The 18,289-nt window shown below is 36.1% G+C and overlaps 1 protein-coding gene across 1 annotated transcript in view; it reads left to right on the top strand.

Moving 5' to 3' along the window:
- The window catches only part of LOC112978781 (hippocampus abundant transcript-like protein 1), a 31,991-nt gene extending 15,094 nt beyond the window's left edge, over positions 1-16,897 (top strand). The window contains exons 4-12 of the mRNA XM_026092495.2: positions 1,089-1,216; positions 2,065-2,179; positions 4,072-4,290; positions 5,167-5,280; positions 5,840-5,911; positions 7,951-8,063; positions 8,979-9,076; positions 10,879-11,036; positions 15,247-16,897. Coding sequence (XP_025948280.2) covers positions 1,089-1,216; positions 2,065-2,179; positions 4,072-4,290; positions 5,167-5,280; positions 5,840-5,911; positions 7,951-8,063; positions 8,979-9,076; positions 10,879-11,036; positions 15,247-15,450 — 1,221 coding nt within the window. The 3' untranslated portion in view covers positions 15,451-16,897. The remainder of the gene's footprint in view (positions 1-1,088; positions 1,217-2,064; positions 2,180-4,071; positions 4,291-5,166; positions 5,281-5,839; positions 5,912-7,950; positions 8,064-8,978; positions 9,077-10,878; positions 11,037-15,246) is intronic.
- Positions 16,898-18,289: the final 1,392 nt, after the last annotated feature.

Here is an 18,289-nt window from a genome sequence, read left to right as displayed (position 1 = left end):
CAGCCAAGAAATTGAGCTCTATTCTGTAACAGGTTGCAACAGTTTTAGCTAGAAGAAGACAACTTTAGCAAGGAATTGCTAGCTGGGTATCTTTTGTAGTGGACTGGCAGTGTTTCAGAAACCCCATGCAGCAGGCATCTAGGGGATGTCTCAAACCAGAAGAGAAACTTAACTTTGTGGTTTTCTCTTAGCAAAACAAAGCTTATATTTTTCCTAATGCTTTCTCTCAACTCTGGAGGTTTTGCAGAGCTCAGATCCGTGAAGGGCCTTGCTTTAATTCTTCACTGTAGTACAGAACAGAAATGAGCCCTAGATTCTAGGGCTTTATGAAATGTTTTGTTAACTAAATGTAGTAATCTCATTGTTAATGCAATGGAGAGAATGTGCTACTTGCAGATATGTTGCATGTTTCATTGGACTTACTGTTTGATCTCTAGTTAGAGATACCTAGATAATATTTCATAGCTTGAAAAATCTCGTGTTTGATTCTCAAACACTATCCATGGCCACTCTACCTGTAGGTCTGTGTTTTGCCACCAGAATGTCAGTAGAATGGTGTATTGCTGTCTCAGGTTCTGAGCTCAAGTGATCTTCATAGTTGTTGCAATGTACAAATGTCCTGTATGTGATAAAAGTGCAGTATAAAGCAGTAAACATCATTCTGTTTTCATAGTTCTTCTGTTTTGTTTCAGAGAACAGTTAAGTTATCTGAAACCCTGTCTTAGGACAATCTTGTCTAAGTTAGAGGGGAGTTTGGTTTTGGCCCCTGAGAAGCCTGCCTTAAAGTAAGGCTAAGAAGTTGTCCTTTGTGCAACTTGGCTGTAGGTTTTGGATATTTTAAAGAAGCTTTCTGGATTGAATCAAATTGAGGTTGAAAAATTATCTCACCCCTGCCTTTTTAAATCCATTCAGGATTAATACATTTAAAACAAAAATCTAAGTCACAGAGAAGAGTAGGCTGTGGAAGAAACCGTGCAGTTTACATTAATTTTTTGCAAGTTTTCTTGTGTTCTATTTCTTTATGCTGCAGTTAAAGTGAAGCTTGGAAATGTAAATGAAGACATTAATTTTGTTTTCTTCTGTCACAGGGTTTTTTGTCCTTTCTCAGTGCTCCACTAATAGGTGCTCTATCAGATGCATGGGGAAGAAAATCTTTTCTTCTTCTCACAGTTTTCTTCACTTGTGCCCCAATCCCATTAATGAGAATAAGTCCATGGTAAGTGGTACAGATTGCAGTAGGGAACTTGTCAGTATAGCAGGAAATTCAATTACGGGAGTAGTAGTTTGGGGAGGTGGGAGAGGGACAATAAGACAAGAGAAAAAGCACTTTAAGATGTGATTGTGTTATTCTGGAGCTTTTTCGTTCAAGGGCTGTTAGAAGTATTTGTCTTGAAAGTATTTTTTATAGACGGCAGTAATTGAAGTGGCTTGATAGCACTGTGTAATTTGTAGCTATAAGCTCAACTCTGACTCTTTCTCTGAGGACTCATAAGATGCTGTAATAAATGTATTCTTAAAAGATGAATGAATCTTAGTATTTGACCACATTTAACACTTCATCAAACTTTTGAAGTCTTAACTGACCGGAATTGACTTAGTTTCAGTTTCATTTACTTTGGTTGTGAAACTTAAGAAGACAACACAAGAACTTTGTGTATGCTGAGTGCATTCAGAGTTCAGCTTCCGAAGCATTAATATATGATAGTTTGAAGTGGCTGATAAATGGCCCTAGAATAGCTTCTGAACTGAGTCCGAAGATGATTTCTCTCAACTTCAACTTGCTTCAGCTTTGACAGTGTAAAATGTATAGTTATGTCTTAAGAGGCCACTTCTCCTTTCACATTGATGTAAAGTGAACAGTGGAGTATCAAAAATTAAAGCGACAATTTCCAGTATTTAAGCTAGCCTACACAATACTGGACTTTTTTTATTCATCTTCTATAGAGCTCTAAGTAGTTCTAGATAAACTATTTTCATAGGCTAGAGAGAAACTCGCTTGGTTAGTAAGAGAAGTAGAGGTCTTTCTCAGCTTAAATTTTCTAATTGTTGCTTTTAAATCATTAGGTGGTACTTCGCTATGATTTCAGTATCTGGAATCTTTTCTGTTACCTTTTCTGTAATATTTGCCTATGTAGCTGATGTAACACAAGAACATGAAAGAATTACAGCCTATGGACTGGTAAGATATGCTAAACTTAAATTTGAAAAAAGGTCAAATTGTGACCTTTGTACTGAACTTGTGTTTTAATACACAGATTGTTTCCCAATACATGTAACAAGGCTGATAGAGAAAGGAATGAACCATGGATCAAGGCATCCTGTTAAAATTTGGGAGGTCTAATTCAGATTTTTTTATTGCTGCATAGACTGCTTTGTGCTTATAGCAAAGCAGAATCGATGTTTGACTAATCTGCCTGCATCTAGGGCATATTTAGCAAAACATGTTTTAGGCTTTGCAGTCAGAATAAGCAATGTTTTTGACAGCAATACAAGTTATTTGATGCTGGTTTGGCCATTTCTCTCCCCCACCTTGATCTGCACTTTTGCTTATATATGACTTATTTTTATTATAGAATAGAACTATATAGAATGACTCTTCTATAGCCATATATAAGGAGGAAGGGGGAAAAAACACACAATGCAGCCTTTCTGCTAATTTACTTATTCATGACCTTTTTTACTTTGCAAGGGGAGAAGAAAATAGTTTAGTTTGTACAAAGAAAATAGTTTAGTTTGTACAAACTGGGTCTTCCAAAAATAATATAATTCCTGCCTAGCTTTCTCTTGTGAATACTTATATTGGTTTGGGTTTTGTGTAACCAGAGGCCCGTTGGTAGGTGCCTTTAATCTTTCAACTTTATTTATCCCTGCATCTTCTGTGCATTTGTTTTCATTATACAATTTTTCATGGACTTTCTTCTTGACTAACTGTATTCTGTTGTCCTTTGAGCTGTTAAGGAGTAATCTAAAAATAATGGAAAAACCTTAGGAATGAATGATTCTCAGTTGTTAATTTAACAGTTAAGAAAATAAAGGACTTAGTTCTCTTGCATCAAGCTTGTGTGTGGTGTTGTAGCAGAGCACAAAATAGGATTACCAGGCCTGAAACTTCCATTTTATTTCTCCTGCCTGTAAAGGGCCTTAGGTGCAGCGGGAGGATCCATTCACCTGCCTTTAAACAATGAAACAGTGTGGGGTTTTCTAGGGTCGTTCCCCCCCCCCCACACACACTTTTCCCCTAAAAATCTAAAAGCAATGGATCCTGAGGTGCAATTGTTTCAGTGAGGTCTGTGTCTTTTTCTAGTCGGTTCATCTGTTATGCCTTCTTTTTCTTAAGATTTTTCCAGGTAGGTGTATAACTAAGCTTCTAGCTTGAGCTGTTACTTCTACAGAATAGTCATGCAGAGGATTTTTATTTTGGTGTGGAAAAAAGTGGTAATTTTTTAAAAAACTTTTTCTAACCCTTTCTAATGATTTCTGTAGTGAAATTAAAGAGCACCTCAGACTTTCCAGTGTGTTCCTCTGCACATGAATACAAGTGATTTGTTAGTAGCTGCATATTCTTACAACGTAATATGAAGCGGTACAATTGTTACTGGACTTCTTGTCATAGTTAATGATCTCTTAATTTGCTGTGCTGTCCAGTACAATTGTAGCTATATGTATTTATAACTCAAAATGCTGACAGAGGCATTATCTATTACTCTATTCATCTCAGAGGTCTGAGGCTTAAGTTCATTTAGGCAAGCATTTAAACATGCTGACAACCTTTTTCAATTGTATCTTGTCAGGTTCATAATTGGAAGACTTTCGTTTGGACTAAACAGTGTAAGAGCTGTTTTCTTTTGATTCAGCCAAATTCAATTTTCAATCTTTCACTGTAAATCCTATCTTTGTGTATAGGAGGGTGGAGAAACTTGAATCCATATTTCCAGCTATATATGACTTTTGAATGAAATCGGTTTGAATTTGAATGCTGCACTTCTGGTGTTTTCATCAGCAAGTTAGCTCATTACCATGCAGTGACAGAGTAACCAATTTGATAACTTTGTGAACTATGCTTGTGCGCAGGTATCTGCCACCTTTGCTGCGAGTTTGGTAACTAGTCCTGCCATTGGTGCATACCTGTCTGCCAACTATGGAGATAATCTTGTTGTGCTGGTGGCCACAGTGGTGGCTGTTGTGGACATCTGTTTCATCCTGCTAGCTGTACCAGAATCTCTACCTGAAAAAATGAGGCCTGCTTCATGGGGAGCTTCTATATCATGGGAACAAGCAGACCCTTTTGCAGTAAGGCACACTTCCATAAATATTTAAATAATTGTTTTTTGTAAATGTTTAATTGGTAGCTTCAACACACCATAATCTCTGCTCTGCTACAAAAAGGTCCAGCTAAATAATAAATACTTTGGATTAAACGTTCTTTATATTGGAAACAAGTCTTGATGCGAAATCCAAAGGGAAATGCTTTATTCTTCTACCCTACTTTCTCTCTGTTACAATAAATGCTGAATTCTTATGCTGCTGCAGCCTCAATAATTGATACTACAAGACTTTCCATATGGATTTTATGCCTTCTGCTTTCATAGAGAGGTTTGTTTGCATTACACACTGGTATCTGAAGTGGAGAATGAATTGTTCTTAGTGAGATCACCCTGCTGGGAATTGTTTTGAATGCTGAGAGATGAATGACATGCTTGAAAGATTGCAGTTAAATTTGTTTTCTACAATTTATTTTTTACTCAAACTAGAAAAATACCTTTGTATTTTGGCAACAGGAACATACAGAGTAACAATGAGGTTATAATGTTTGCTAGCATCATTCAGAACAGACTGTTAGGGAGATGTTAGATACTATGTATTTCCCTACATATTATATAATGCTGCTTACAGCAAATACTTGAAACTTGTCACCAAACTATGGCTTCAAAAATTGAATGGGTAACTTAGCAGAAGTTTCAGATATCAGGAACAGTATGGAACAAATAGCTGTTTTAATGATTAGCTTACCTATTTCCTTGTACGATTTTATTTTCTCAGTATTTGACTAGTATGTGTGGGTAAAAAGTAGATAAAAAGAAATTGAATCCAACTTCAGCTTTCTTTATGCTTTCGTTAGACTTTGTATTCATGTTTTAATATTTGTTTTGCTTGTTTGTCTTTCAGTCTCTAAAGAAGGTTAGGAAAGATTCTACAGTTCTCCTGATCTGTATTACAGTGTTTCTCTCCTATCTGCCTGAGGCTGGCCAGTATTCCAGCTTTTTTCTATATTTGCGACAGGTAAGTGTTGGTCACTTATCTTGATAATACTGTTTAAATAGGGGTTCCCTGAGACCCGCTTCTTGTTGAAAACTCTTAAACTGCATTGTGGCAAAATACAGTTTTAAAAAATAAAGGCAAGGTCCTTCACTAAGTCAAAAACTGAATGAAAACTGGAAACTTGACTAGGGAAGCATAAAGCCTGCCATAGCTTAAGTATGTGGTAATGAGTTAAGCAGACCTTTGTTCCCATTCACTGTAGTAGTTTATATGTCTCAAGTTGGAATCTTGCCTGTCGAAGAGCTATTGTTGTGTCCTTGGGAAGGGTAGGGAACTTTAATTTCCAAATAAATGGCTTTGTGTGTCTCACTCTTTTTTGGGGGGAGAAGGACAAAACGACAGGCTTTTTTCTTCTGTAGATTTCTTGGCAAGCAATAAAGTTAATGGAAGTATTCATGTGTTTGAGAATAATTCAGATTACAAGGAGGGATCAATATTTTCTTTTAAGGAGAAATCTTTTTGCTAGTGCTTGTCCTAGACTGTTTAGCATTTGTTTTATGCATTTCCTGTTTCTCTTCAGGTTATAGGGTTTGGATCTGCTAGCATTGCAGCATTTATAGCTGTGGTAGGAATTTTGTCCATAATAGCTCAGGTAAGCTTTATTTTTTCTTAGCTTTTTATTAAACAGTACGAAACAGGATGCTGAGGCACTTCCGAGTATTAAACTTGTCTATAAACTTCTTATGTGTTTTGAAACACCTATAGATCTTGCATTCACTAAAGATTAAATTCATACGGATTCTGAGTAAATCCCTCTCCCTTTGGATAGACTTTCCTCAGGAGTACTGGTACTTAGGCATTAAATGTAATCAAAACTCACCAAACTTGGATCAGTAAATTTACTGAAAACTGACTTCAAATGACTAAAATGGTGTAGCAGATTAGCTTAACAGTAGTCAGTGCAAAAGGCTTTCTGGAACGGGAAGGTGAATTTTGTTTACTTGCACCAATGCTCATAGATTTCACTGGCTTATGCTATCAAACTCTCATAAACAAGATGCCTGTGTCCAAGTGATCTGGCTAAGGCTACTTAAGCTCAGCTTGGAGATTGGGGGACTTTTGAGGTGTTGGTACATTTTTGTTCCTCTTAGTTGGCAACAGTAAGCTGGTTTTTGGATAGGTCTTTTAGGAGTTGGACAGTCATTATGGTGTGATCTTATGTCTCTCTTACTTCATCCTCATAGACCTTGCTGCCCACTGTGTCTATTTCCTTGTTTAGGTATCTTCATGGCTACAGATTGTCTTCCTGTTGTGATAACAGGAAGAGGAGTGGCACATGCATGTGTTGTAACCTTGTTGCCATCCTCCTGTATGCAGGATGGAGGTCTTACTGTTTTGGTGTAAACATGTTCCTCAGTGTTCACCAGTTTTACTGGTGTCAGTTGTAGCCTTGATTATCAATACAAGCCACTCTTTTAACCCTTGCTCTGTTTCTTCTGATGCTTTTATGTGCACTTACATTTTTCTAGTTATACTTTACTCAGAGCAATCTTAATATTTTTGCTAAACATCTCTACAGTGGTTGACATTCTGCTTTGTGATTTTTAATACTAAAATGCAGAAACGATGCACTGATTTTTTTTGAATTCTGAAGAGTTCAAATTGTTGAAATAAATCTTGCTTCATAAATACTGATTTGCAAGTTGGCGTGTTAGATATACCTAGAAAGGATTGATTCACATGTAGATAGAATTACTTCATTTTTGTTATTTAGCTTTCAAATTAGCTGAGACTAAAACTAAGCATGGGAGCACAAGAAAACCAGGGTCAGTAAGATGGATGTGAGAGGAAGTGTGCTTTGCTCTGCAGTCATTCTCGTTCTTTCCCTGACTTTTCATAAGGTTCTTATGTTAAAGAAAAACGTGTGTTCTGTTAACTCCATGAGGCTGTCTGTTTGGACTTTTGGGAATGGTCTGCCTCTTGCTGTGGAGCTATTGCTGTTGTACCTGAATTGGGGCTTCCTTTCCCTTCAGTAGTAATATCCCTACTAACAGATGAAAAACTGGCCTCAGGATTTGTTTCCATGTGCAAAAAGAAGTCAAATGACTGATGTCAAGAGTAAGTAGAATATATAGTAAAAATTGCATACGAAAGGGGCTTGACCAAATTTTGATATGAGTTGTGAAGTAATAGAAGCAGCAGGGTTTGCTCATCGGTTTTAATTGTAAATATGGGTGGGTAATTCACATTGTCCCCCACCCTGAGAAATCTCGAAGATGATTCTTTTCATCTAGTATTTGTAGATGCTCCTAAATTCAATCTGTACTGTCTTAAGACCAGCTTTTATTGTGGAATTTTCTGTTCTGTGAGAAAATACAGGATTCTGCTTCCATCCCTACAATTTATCTCTCAGCAACTGTTTCTGCTGTAATGTACGCAGAGGAGGCAATACGTACACTCTAGAGTCCTTAGGCAGAAGCAGAAACCCTTTAATAGTTAAGTATCTGTACATTAAATGCTGATATGACAGCTTATGTTACATTTTAGTTTTAATATAGGAAAAGTAATAGCATGAATAGTGTGAGTTTCTTCAGCAGTTGGAAGTCTTCTGAATTATTTTATGTGGAAGGAGAAATTGTTTTAACAATGAGTTTTTAAAATGACTTTTGGATGAATCAATTTCTCTTGCAGACTGGGTTTCTCAGTATCTTGATGAGGTCAATAGGGAACAAAAACACAGTTCTTCTTGGCCTTGGCTTTCAGATCCTTCAGTTGGCTTGGTATGGTTTTGGATCTCAGTCTTGGTAAGTGTGTGTTTTCACATGTGCATACCTGTTATAAAACTGATTTTTTTTCCAAGAAATCCTACCATTTTATTTTTGTCATCATGAGTATTTGTCTTCTGTGCCTAAAACATTCTGATCTGCGTTACACTGAGGAAGCTTGGTCTGGATTTCACAGACTTAAGAATGATGGAACTTTCTGGGTCTATAGTGTAAGCTGTAGAGTAGCAGCCCTTCTGAAGAAGGAATCTTTGCACCATTTTAGTACGCTCACTTGTTTTATGTCTTTGTTACTAAAGCATTTTTAAACTTTTTAAATTCACAAACTAATAAGTAGCATGTTCTCTCCAGTAATTCCATTAAGTTCATCCTATCAATCAGACTTTCATTTTTATTTCTACCATGTCATTCTCCTACTATAACTATTTTTGGTCTTGGAAGCTGTACAAGCTGCTTTATTGGAAGTAGAGTGAACTAAAACAGGAAGCTGTTCCCTTTAACAAAAAAAAAAAAAAAAAAGTTTGCCTACAACATGATGAAGAATGTGTATTCTTCATCAGAGTGCTTCCTAGTGCCTTTTATGAATTAGAACTGCTTCACCAGGAGACCCTCTGAAACTGTTCCTCTGACATAGCCTTTGTAGGGGGCAAGCCAGTACGGCAATTCACTCACACTCCCCTTCTCCCTACTTTAATAGCTAGTGTAGAATCAAAAGTTTTTGTTTCAACAAGGTTTTTACAAGAGTAAGTTGGAGAAAATGAGGCAGAGGAAGGCCCTGACTAGATAATTGCTACACTTTAGTTATTTTGAGTACCTTTTGAAAGAAGGTTAAGCCCTGAATGAGGGTGGCCTTGTGGCCTTTTTGAGGTGGGGGGAAGGAGAATAAAGGGGAATTACGGGCATCGTTTTCTAATTCAAGTTATGTATTTAAAACAGGATGATGTGGGCAGCAGGAGCTGTAGCAGCTATGTCAAGCATTACATTCCCAGCAATCAGTGCTCTGGTTTCACGAAATGCAGAGTCGGATCAACAAGGTGAGTATTAAATGCACTTGCGTTTGAGCATCAAAGCAAGCTTTCCTGGATGGTTGTTCTGACTAGAAAGCAGAATACTTACTTAGTCATACTTCTCAAATAGGCTGATGAGTAAGGAGTTTTTGTGGTACTAGCTGTGGAAGTCTACCAATATGTAGAAAAGAGGTGCACACATCTGTCAGATTTGCATTGCAAAATGTATAGCTTCTATCAGACCAGTTGCTCCTCTTCTTGCTTCCTGTAAAAATACTGACTACAAAAGTGACAAAATGTGGTAACTTTCATGCTTTTTCCTTCCTCTTTTTTTACTAGAAGTAATATTCTCTAAGGAGACAACCAGTATTAATGTAACAGTATTATCTTTTAATGAAGACTAAAAACATAGCTTACTAGATTAAAATAAGCCATATATTCATAAGAAAATGCTCTCTTCTGTGTGGGGAAAGATGGTCCTACTTGCTATACTACTTCTAAATTTCAAGAATAGAAAAGGAAACTTAAGTAAATAGTTGATCTGAGCAGGTAGGGAAACTTCAGGAAGAAATGGCATGTAATTCTCTTTGAAGGAGAATAAACATATCAAAAATACTGTTTTGTTTTAAAATGGAGCGTGCGAAGGAGTCAAAGAACTAAGTCTTAATGTTGGCATCTAATAGCTGAATTTACAATGTTCTATTTTAGTCCTGTACACGTCATATAAATATCAATCTTGCTTTAATGGTGTATAATGAGAAGTTAGATAATTGAGGTTAATATGGGAGAAACAAAGGGAATGCAGAAATCTGTCTCCTAGACAGATTACTATTGAGTTTAAAGGTGCCAAAGACAGTATTTTGCATGTTTTTAATTGTCTCCCTTCCTGAGAACTCTTTGGTTTCTAATAGAGACATCTAAAAGACCAATTGTCTATTAATGTCGTGAAATGAATAGTTTAATTAAAGAACAGGTTTACAGAAGTAGTTGATCTTTCTTTTTGTACTGAAGAAAACTATTGTTAATAGCTTAAGTATACAGTAGTTTCTGGAGTGAAGTTTTGCCACCTAGTGGCAGGCAGAGTTCTAAGCTTATAGGTCAACCTATAATGAAAAATCTTGGAAGGCAAACAGGCCAAAAAAGAAATTGTCTGTCCATCTTACAGGTTTCTGGCACAAGAAGGAAGGGGTTACTTGGACTACTAATATTAAAAATAATGTCCTGTAGCATCTTAGTCTAAGATCATCCAACTGTTGTAGTTATGTTGCCATCATAATCACTTAATGAGCTCAAAGCAAAAATATCTCCACAGAACTTTGATTAATCAAGCTTTTTTAATACTTTAATCTGAAACTGCAGCTAAGCTAGTATTGTGAATTTACTGCTTTTCCATCCCAAATAAGTTGTTGGTACTTAGATAAATCCAGGTTTAGACTGGAAAAGGGAAGGCCAACTTATAGTTTGGGCATATTTTGTCAACTACATAGACTAATATATGATGTATTAAACAAACTTTCACTTGAAAATAAACTGGGCAAGTGCTATACTTAACCTATGCCTTGTTCATTGTAGGCATTGGGTGAGGGTGGAAGAATTGTTATAGAGAGCATTGGACTTGCCAGTGCTTGGAATACTTAATCTCTGATTTAGTTGCAAAGTTTCAAAACTCAAATGGCTGATAGTAGCATGCATGGTAATACAGTGACAGAACTATGGTCATGCAGAGGATTATTTTAATCTGGTAAAGTTGTCCTCAAAGTATTTCTTAACACCTTATAACATGTTCTTGATTAATCAAAACCCCTGTTCTTGCTTTTTTCTTTTCTCAGGTGTTGTCCAAGGAATAATAACAGGAATAAGAGGTCTGTGCAATGGCCTGGGACCGGCGCTGTATGGCTTTATTTTCTTTCTCTTTCATGTGGAGCTCAATGAATTGCCACCTGATCAGAGTTCTGGAAGAAAAACAATGCAAGATCCCAGTGATGAGGTAAGTGTAAAACACATGAAGTTTGCAGTGCAGAACTCTTTAGGGTAAATATCTGTTATTTTTCATTGATTAAAATCTTGATGTTGAATTCCTGAACTACTTAGTTTCCAATTGTCAACTTTATTGAAATATTAAAATAGCTCATAATTAAAATTTGATTGTAAACTTCTAAGTTCACACTAAATAGCAGTTTTGGCTTCAGCCATTCTAACAGAACTGGTTAACTTCTTTTGTAAGTCTACTCAAAACACAGCTATAATCCTGAATCACAGCAAGACATGAATTTTTGGCATATAGGAAGGTCATTGTTTAACTTAGTAAATTATAGCAATTTTATTTCTGAACCTCATAGTCCTAGGCTAATTATTCACATATACAGTGATTCAGTACACAGTTGAGGTGCAGATGTTTTTAATGGCAGTAATAATACTGTTCATGACCCTTAACTTCTGATGCTTTTTGCTTTTGTCTCATTGGTTCCAGCCAAAGTATAGTCATTTCTATACAATGTTTCTGTGAAACTCACTTAAGTCGTCTTATCCATTCTACATGTGCTTTTTGGTCTGCTTTGTTCTTCCTATTTGGCTTCCAAAACATCAAATCCATGATTACTAGAGCTAGGAGAATCTGATCTCTTGTGGACCTTTTGTCTTTTTAGCCTGATCTCCTTGAGCTCTTCAGCTACAACTTCATTGCTTTTTCAAACAACTGGACCTTTGAGATCTTATCTGTTTGCTTCTCATTCAGCTGATCAGTTAGGAAAAAATTACTTCAATATATAAGTAACAGGTTGACGCTGTTACTGTGCAAACCACCATTTGTTGTCCATCCCCCAATCCATGCATCTTTCCAGGTATAAACTGTAACCAGAGCTTGAACATGTTTATCCTTTTTTTTAATGCATGGTGAAGAACTCTAACTTTCTCAAGCAAACTAGAACTTGTGTAAGGGGGCAAAGACCTCTGTATATGTTAATATTGTACAGGAAGGAAACTATAATCAAACCTGAAAAATACCTTTATAACCTCAGATTCAGATTTTCAAGAGTTTTGGCATACTTCCATTAGTTTAACTTCAGCTTCTGAAGTTTCTTAAAGCGTCAAATCACACAAATCTTTTCTGAGGGGGGGAAAAAGTTGGCTTGTTGGCTTTGTACATTTGTTATAAAAACTTTCAATATTTCCTGTTTAAGAAAATTCTTGTGTTCTCACTGAAGTAGTCCAGTTGTATTACAACGTATTGACTTAGTGTTCCAGTAAGTTATAGTTGTCAGCTTCTGTTTTAAGGTTCTTTAATGCTTGTCGTATATTAAAAAAAAAAAAAAATTACTGCACTAAAACCTAATGTATGAACCTCCTTAAAATCATGATTTTGCTGTGCTAGAAGTGTAAATTAAAGCATAGTTTCACACTTTCTAGTTTCTTTGGAAACTTAGAAGTAGGCATTTTATAGCAGTACAGCAGAATAGTTAAGTATTTGCATAACTCTCATAACTGCATAACTATATTGCTCATATTCTAATTTCAGTGGGGCAGCTCTTATGTTTAATTATGTATGTATTCATAAGCTGTGCTGAATGTCTGTAATTGCATTTTTTCCTTGTTTGTAGTAACCAGGTGCCTAAAACATTATCATTCAGGAAAATAATATGTTTTTTCCTACTAATTCTTATTCTTCAGTCTAGTGTAACAGTGGGAAAGAACTCCATCTTTTTGGTGGTATGTTAACTTAAAAATCTTAAGTAAAATGAGTGCAAGTGAAAGCCAGGGAATGCAGCTAGGTAAGACAAGCAAGTGAATGTGTACAAGCCAACTTAAAACTTTAGTGCTAAGTACCTTGGATTTGCAGGGCCCAAATGCAAGTCACATGTATCTTGTTTTTTCTTCTTCCAGTTTAAGTTGATAGCTAGGAGTTGCTACATAATTTTGCTAACAGTTTTTTTTACCAAGAAGGGCTTTAATAACAAGCTTGGATGTGCTGGTTACTTGTTTTAACAAATGTCTTTGGAGCTGCAGTAGATATAATGTGTTTTAGTGTGTGCTAAGTAGGAATAAGCCTTGTTAAATATTTTTTGTTGATACTTGAGCTCATGTTTTACCCCTGCTTTTGTCAAGAGGTATGAGTCTACAAGAATTGAATTGAGAATGCCCAGTTACTGGGCTGAACCTTGATTAAATCCAAGGTGCTGTCAAGGTGAATTTAAAAACAGTTCTTCCTCCTTCATTTCCATTACTGTACTACTGGTTGTTCCCTGTAACTACAGGGAAAGGTTCTCTAATTATCAACATAAGTAGGCTATTTATATAGCTATTGTTGAAGTTCTTAATATAAAGACTAACTTGTTTATGTAACTTTTGACACATGGGAAAGCTGTCTTTTGTCCCATTTTAAAAAACAAGTTTAACTTGAGAAAGCTAAAAGTTGTCATAATGCTGTATTTTTTTAGATATAAAGTTTTCTGTGATGGACAGTGTTCTAAAACTGTCAGATTTAATGTTTTGTAGATCTCCATATTCAAACAGTTGCTTGACAGGAAAGTCTGCAAATTTCAACTATTAAATAGGCCAAGTGAATGAAGAGAAACAAATCCTAGTGGTCCTTTCTAAGGCTACTAGGAAGGTTTTCTTCTTTTAATCAGTTCAGACTTAACTTTGTTTCCCTCTTTCTTAACTTGCCTTTACTCATTTCTCTAGCTAGAGGACTTAAAAGTAGAATTTTACTGAATATCATCTTTTTCATCTTTGAAGTAGGAGAGCTGCAGTGTGGTCACACTTTTTCTCTTCTGTTAGGAAAAGTTATGATGCATCTGTTTAAAGAATATTGAATATCTGCTCCTCAAAGCAGCCTAAGTAGTAAAAGTCAAGCATATTTATCTTCATTCCCTTCTAAATAACTGCTTTCAGAACTAGGTAGCCTTAGGAGAATGAGGTTGCATCATAGTAATTATCCACTCATAGCCCTTATAGCAACAGTACAATCATAGACTGTGTTTGGGCAGTAATAGAAACATCCAGCAATGTCATGAGCAAGGACCACTTTTCAATGCAGCTTATGACTCCCTTCAGTGAAAGTGCAGTAGTGGCATATTCAGAAGTTGCTTGGATAGATCAGCTGTTAAGCCACAGATAAAGGGATTCATTCATGGAAGTTTATTAAATTTTTAAGTACTTCTGGGTTTAGCATCTATGGGAAGTTTATATAATATTGTTAATACAAATTCTGTTTAATATGTGTAAAACTTAAATTTTGACACTGTCTGCTTGCCACAAGAGTTGAAGCAAGGAAAATAAATATCTTGTGATTACTGTGTGCTCAATTTCAACTTTCCCACTTTGTTAGACTTTCTCCATTTTTTTGGTGAAAACAAGTACTATGGACTGACAAGTTTCACCTTCTGATTTTTATTTAATTTTAGTTGCTGAAAATACAGTAAAGATGTTTAAGGTTTTATTAAAATTGCGGGATTGCTGTACTCTTCTGTGGAGTTTAGCAATCAAATTTAGCTGGCTTAAAATTAGTCTTAAATTTCTGGTGCTTGGCTTTTCAAGCATGGTTATGGAAGTAAGTTGTATTTTATTTTTTAAATTGAACTGACTGTGAGCAAGAAGTGTGAATTCTAAATACCAAGTTATCATACATGTCAGCAATCTATCCTTGCAGTGAGAGGGGGTATGTATTACCTGAATTGCATAGCCTGCCATTATTCTCTGCATATAGTTCAGTTTGGGGGATGCTTGTATATCCAGCTAACTTGACTTTAAAGAATGTCAGGTATGGAAGCAAGTGAAAATGTGATAAAATTAAAGATTTATTGAGCATTTTCACTTCTGGTTGTTAAAGCATTATCCCATAAATCAGGAAAATTCCTCTGAAAATTAAATGGCCTTGTTGCTTAAAAAAGTGTTTACAAAGAAGCAGTAGTCAATGCCTGTTTCATCTGTGAGGTAATCTTATTGTAAACTGATAGTTTTGTGCGGATTCGTGTGTTTAGATCAGTGTGCAGATAAGGTGAGGAATTCAGGTGAGGAATTCTTAGGAATTGTAGATACACAAATTTTTTTTTTGCAGTGCACATGTGAACTTGTTTGTATACTTTGTAGACTATGTAAATAGCCCCCATGATCTCTTGCCTTAATGGTATAGTTCTTAATGCAGAAGTCAATATCTTTAAATTTCATTAATTCTTTCTGATTTGCTTGTTTACTTGCAGAGAGCAATCATTCCTGGTCCACCCTTCCTCGTTGGAGCATTTATTGTTCTTCTGGCTTTTCTAGTAGCCTTATTTATTCCTGAGCACAGTAAAGCCAGCAGTACCAGAAAACACAGCAACAGCATCAGCAGTACTCTGAGCAACAGCCTAGACAGAGGTAGTGAAGAGGACATTGAACCACTGCTGCAAGATAGCAGTGTATGAAGGCTAACCTCTGAGGAGAGTCTGGAAGAAATTCATGCACTGAATTGCAGATCTGGAAGCTGGGTAGGATGTACAGAGTATCTGGCCTCCAACAGGAAGGTAGCCATGTGCAAGGGAGGGCACATGCTGTATGAATACTCAGATCCGTACTCGAGGTTGATTCCACACTTGCAGGAGGGTTTGTCTAGCATTGGAGGTCACAACTAAATGTGATTCCATTTCCAGTACCCAATAAGTGACTGCAAATGCATGTCAAATCCTGGTATTGGGTAAAAATCTCAATATACAGACATAATGGAAACTTTAAGTTGAATGTTCAATTCCCAAAGTCATATGCAAAATAATCAGGTTTGAGACAGAACGCAGTTTCTGCCACCACTGTTAAAGGTTGTTTTGCATTTCTTATGCCTTTTGTCTGCATGCATGCCCCATGTAGTCCTCATGGACATAAGGGGGACTGATGTATATAGTTCTGGTATCTGAAATATTGTTTATCCATAAAGGTCACTTTGAATTTCCTGAAGACACATTCTCAAGTATTACATACTAACCTGAAATCCAGTCATTACCAGAAGGCACTGATAAAAACCGAGATGACTTTAGAGGGTGAATGATTATATGTGGCAGTCATTCCCCCCTAAATGAAGATCATATCTAAGTCTTAAACCCACATTTCAGAACAGTCTATGCTGAGCAATTAAAGCAGATCCAGGTGACACCTGAGAGCACTGGTCACATTAATGTTCTGCTAAATAAAATTTTAATATAGTGTATAGCATCAGAAATGTGGACATGCCTAACTTGGAGGCAGGAAAGGCAGTGGGTACCAGAGAAGTTTACATCAAGAAATGTGTATATTTATTGCATTTTGTCACTTTATCCGCCACATGAAACAATCTTTCCTATTAATTCTTTTCACCCCTGCCTTAACTGTTAATTAGTGTTCAGTTATTAATCATATTTAGCCTTCATATCATTGTCTCACCTGCTGAATTTCATTGATATATTCATATCAAACTTCCTTTCTAAAAGATGCTTTAAAGAAGTTACAAATGGCTACAAATGTGCTAATTTTTAGACGTTTTATGAAAAAATACAGATTTATATGTATTTTGCTGCAGTGTAAATGGACCATTATACCTGACTTTAACGAAGTACTCCTATGAATGTTTTATATGTATGCAATATATGTAGATATTTGTAAGGAGTTTTAATTTTTCCAGATGGGGTGCTGTGTAAATCATGTATTTATAAATTTAATGAGGGTACTGACAGATATACAGCTTTTTTTAAAAGGATTGTGTATTGACTGAACAAATTTTAAAAATATATATTTTGAAACTTGTTCCACATGAGCAGAGATAACAAACCTTTTGTACTATGCGGTTTGTTTTTTTAAGTTAATAAGCTTCCTAATGCATAATAAATCTGCATCTTAAGCTTTCTAGGTTTCATGTGTAAGTGTGTGTTCTTCCAAGTTCACTGTGCCTTCCCTGCTTCAGAGTGAAAGTGGTTTAATCCTAGTACTGTATTTCAGTATCTGAATTTCCTTCGTTGTCTTATGTTGTGTCTGCGTCATCAAACATGATGAAATGTGCTTTGCTTAGAAGTCCATATGATGAAGCTAGCATGGTGTCCCCTAGCAGAGACAAGGGAATAGTAGAGGGAGTGAATTAAAAACCAACAAAACAAACAAACAGCTTTTACATGCTATTTCTGATGGGACTTAGCTGTTCCTTTTTATTTTGAATACCTTTTTACCCTGTTTGTAATTCAAAATATCCAGCATAGAAAACAGACTTTTTTTGATGCAGGCTAGAATGCAGTCAAGTTGCTGTTTTAAAGATGAATGTAGAATGCCTGTAAGTTTCCAGGATGAGTGGTGTTATGCTTTGTCATAATTTGATTTTGGATGGTCCCAGCATGGAATGTCTTAACCTTGACATGAAATGTCAGAGATCGTACACTTCAGTATTAAAAGTAGCAGGTGCCAAATTTACTACTATTAATGGTATTTCAGCAATAGATCAGTTCAGAATTTTTAGTTTAACCTACTGTGATTATGAAGCCGATCTGAACAGATTGGTATGGCCAGTGCAGATCCATCTTTCAGATACTGTGGTCTTCTAGAGCATGTTTTGCTATAATGCAAGAATGCACAATAATATTAAGACAATGTGTTATTTCCTGATCCAGAGAAACAGTTCTAACTGTTCTGGTGCAATATGCTTGTCCTTTACTTTCTTCTGGAGAAAAAGGCCATAGCCTTGCCCCCCCAAAATTGGGGGAGGAGGGAAGGGAAGTGAAAGAAATCTGGAAATGTGCTTAGCATAGTTGCTTCCTATTCCCCTTTCTCTTCACTTACTGTTTTTTACAGAAAGTAAACTGCAGAGATTTTGCACTGCTGTGTACATGTGTTTATCACAAGTATCATGCTACTGTATTTAGAGTATCATATTGGAAAACATTAGGAAAACCTTGAGCTATGACTTGTATTTTTAAAGTGTGTTAACCACTCATATGTATAGTAGTATCAGAATTGTCTTTTAGCAAGGACAGATTTTAATTTAACTTGTTCATAAAATTTCATGCCCAGACTTTCCTGTTGATGTGGTCCAACAAGCCCTCACTTGTAGGTTCTACTAAGCTTTAATGGCTAAACTTAGGCCCTTCCTAGTTGATTTGAAAATGCTTGGGAGCCAGGATGAAAAAACAAGCAGAATGGCCTAACTTTTATATTATGAAGGAAAACAAGCATGATTTCCAGCCATTGGTTTATTTGCGTGGTGGCTTGGCTCCAGTAGAATGTATTGTGTCTTGGGAAGCTTGGTGGTGAGGA

This window comes from Dromaius novaehollandiae, chromosome Z (genome assembly GCF_036370855.1).
Source record: "Dromaius novaehollandiae isolate bDroNov1 chromosome Z, bDroNov1.hap1, whole genome shotgun sequence".
In the NCBI taxonomy this organism is placed as follows: domain Eukaryota; kingdom Metazoa; phylum Chordata; class Aves; order Casuariiformes; family Dromaiidae; genus Dromaius; species Dromaius novaehollandiae.
The sequence above is the reverse complement of the archived record's forward strand: the minus strand, read 5'-3'. Positions and strand labels throughout refer to the sequence as shown.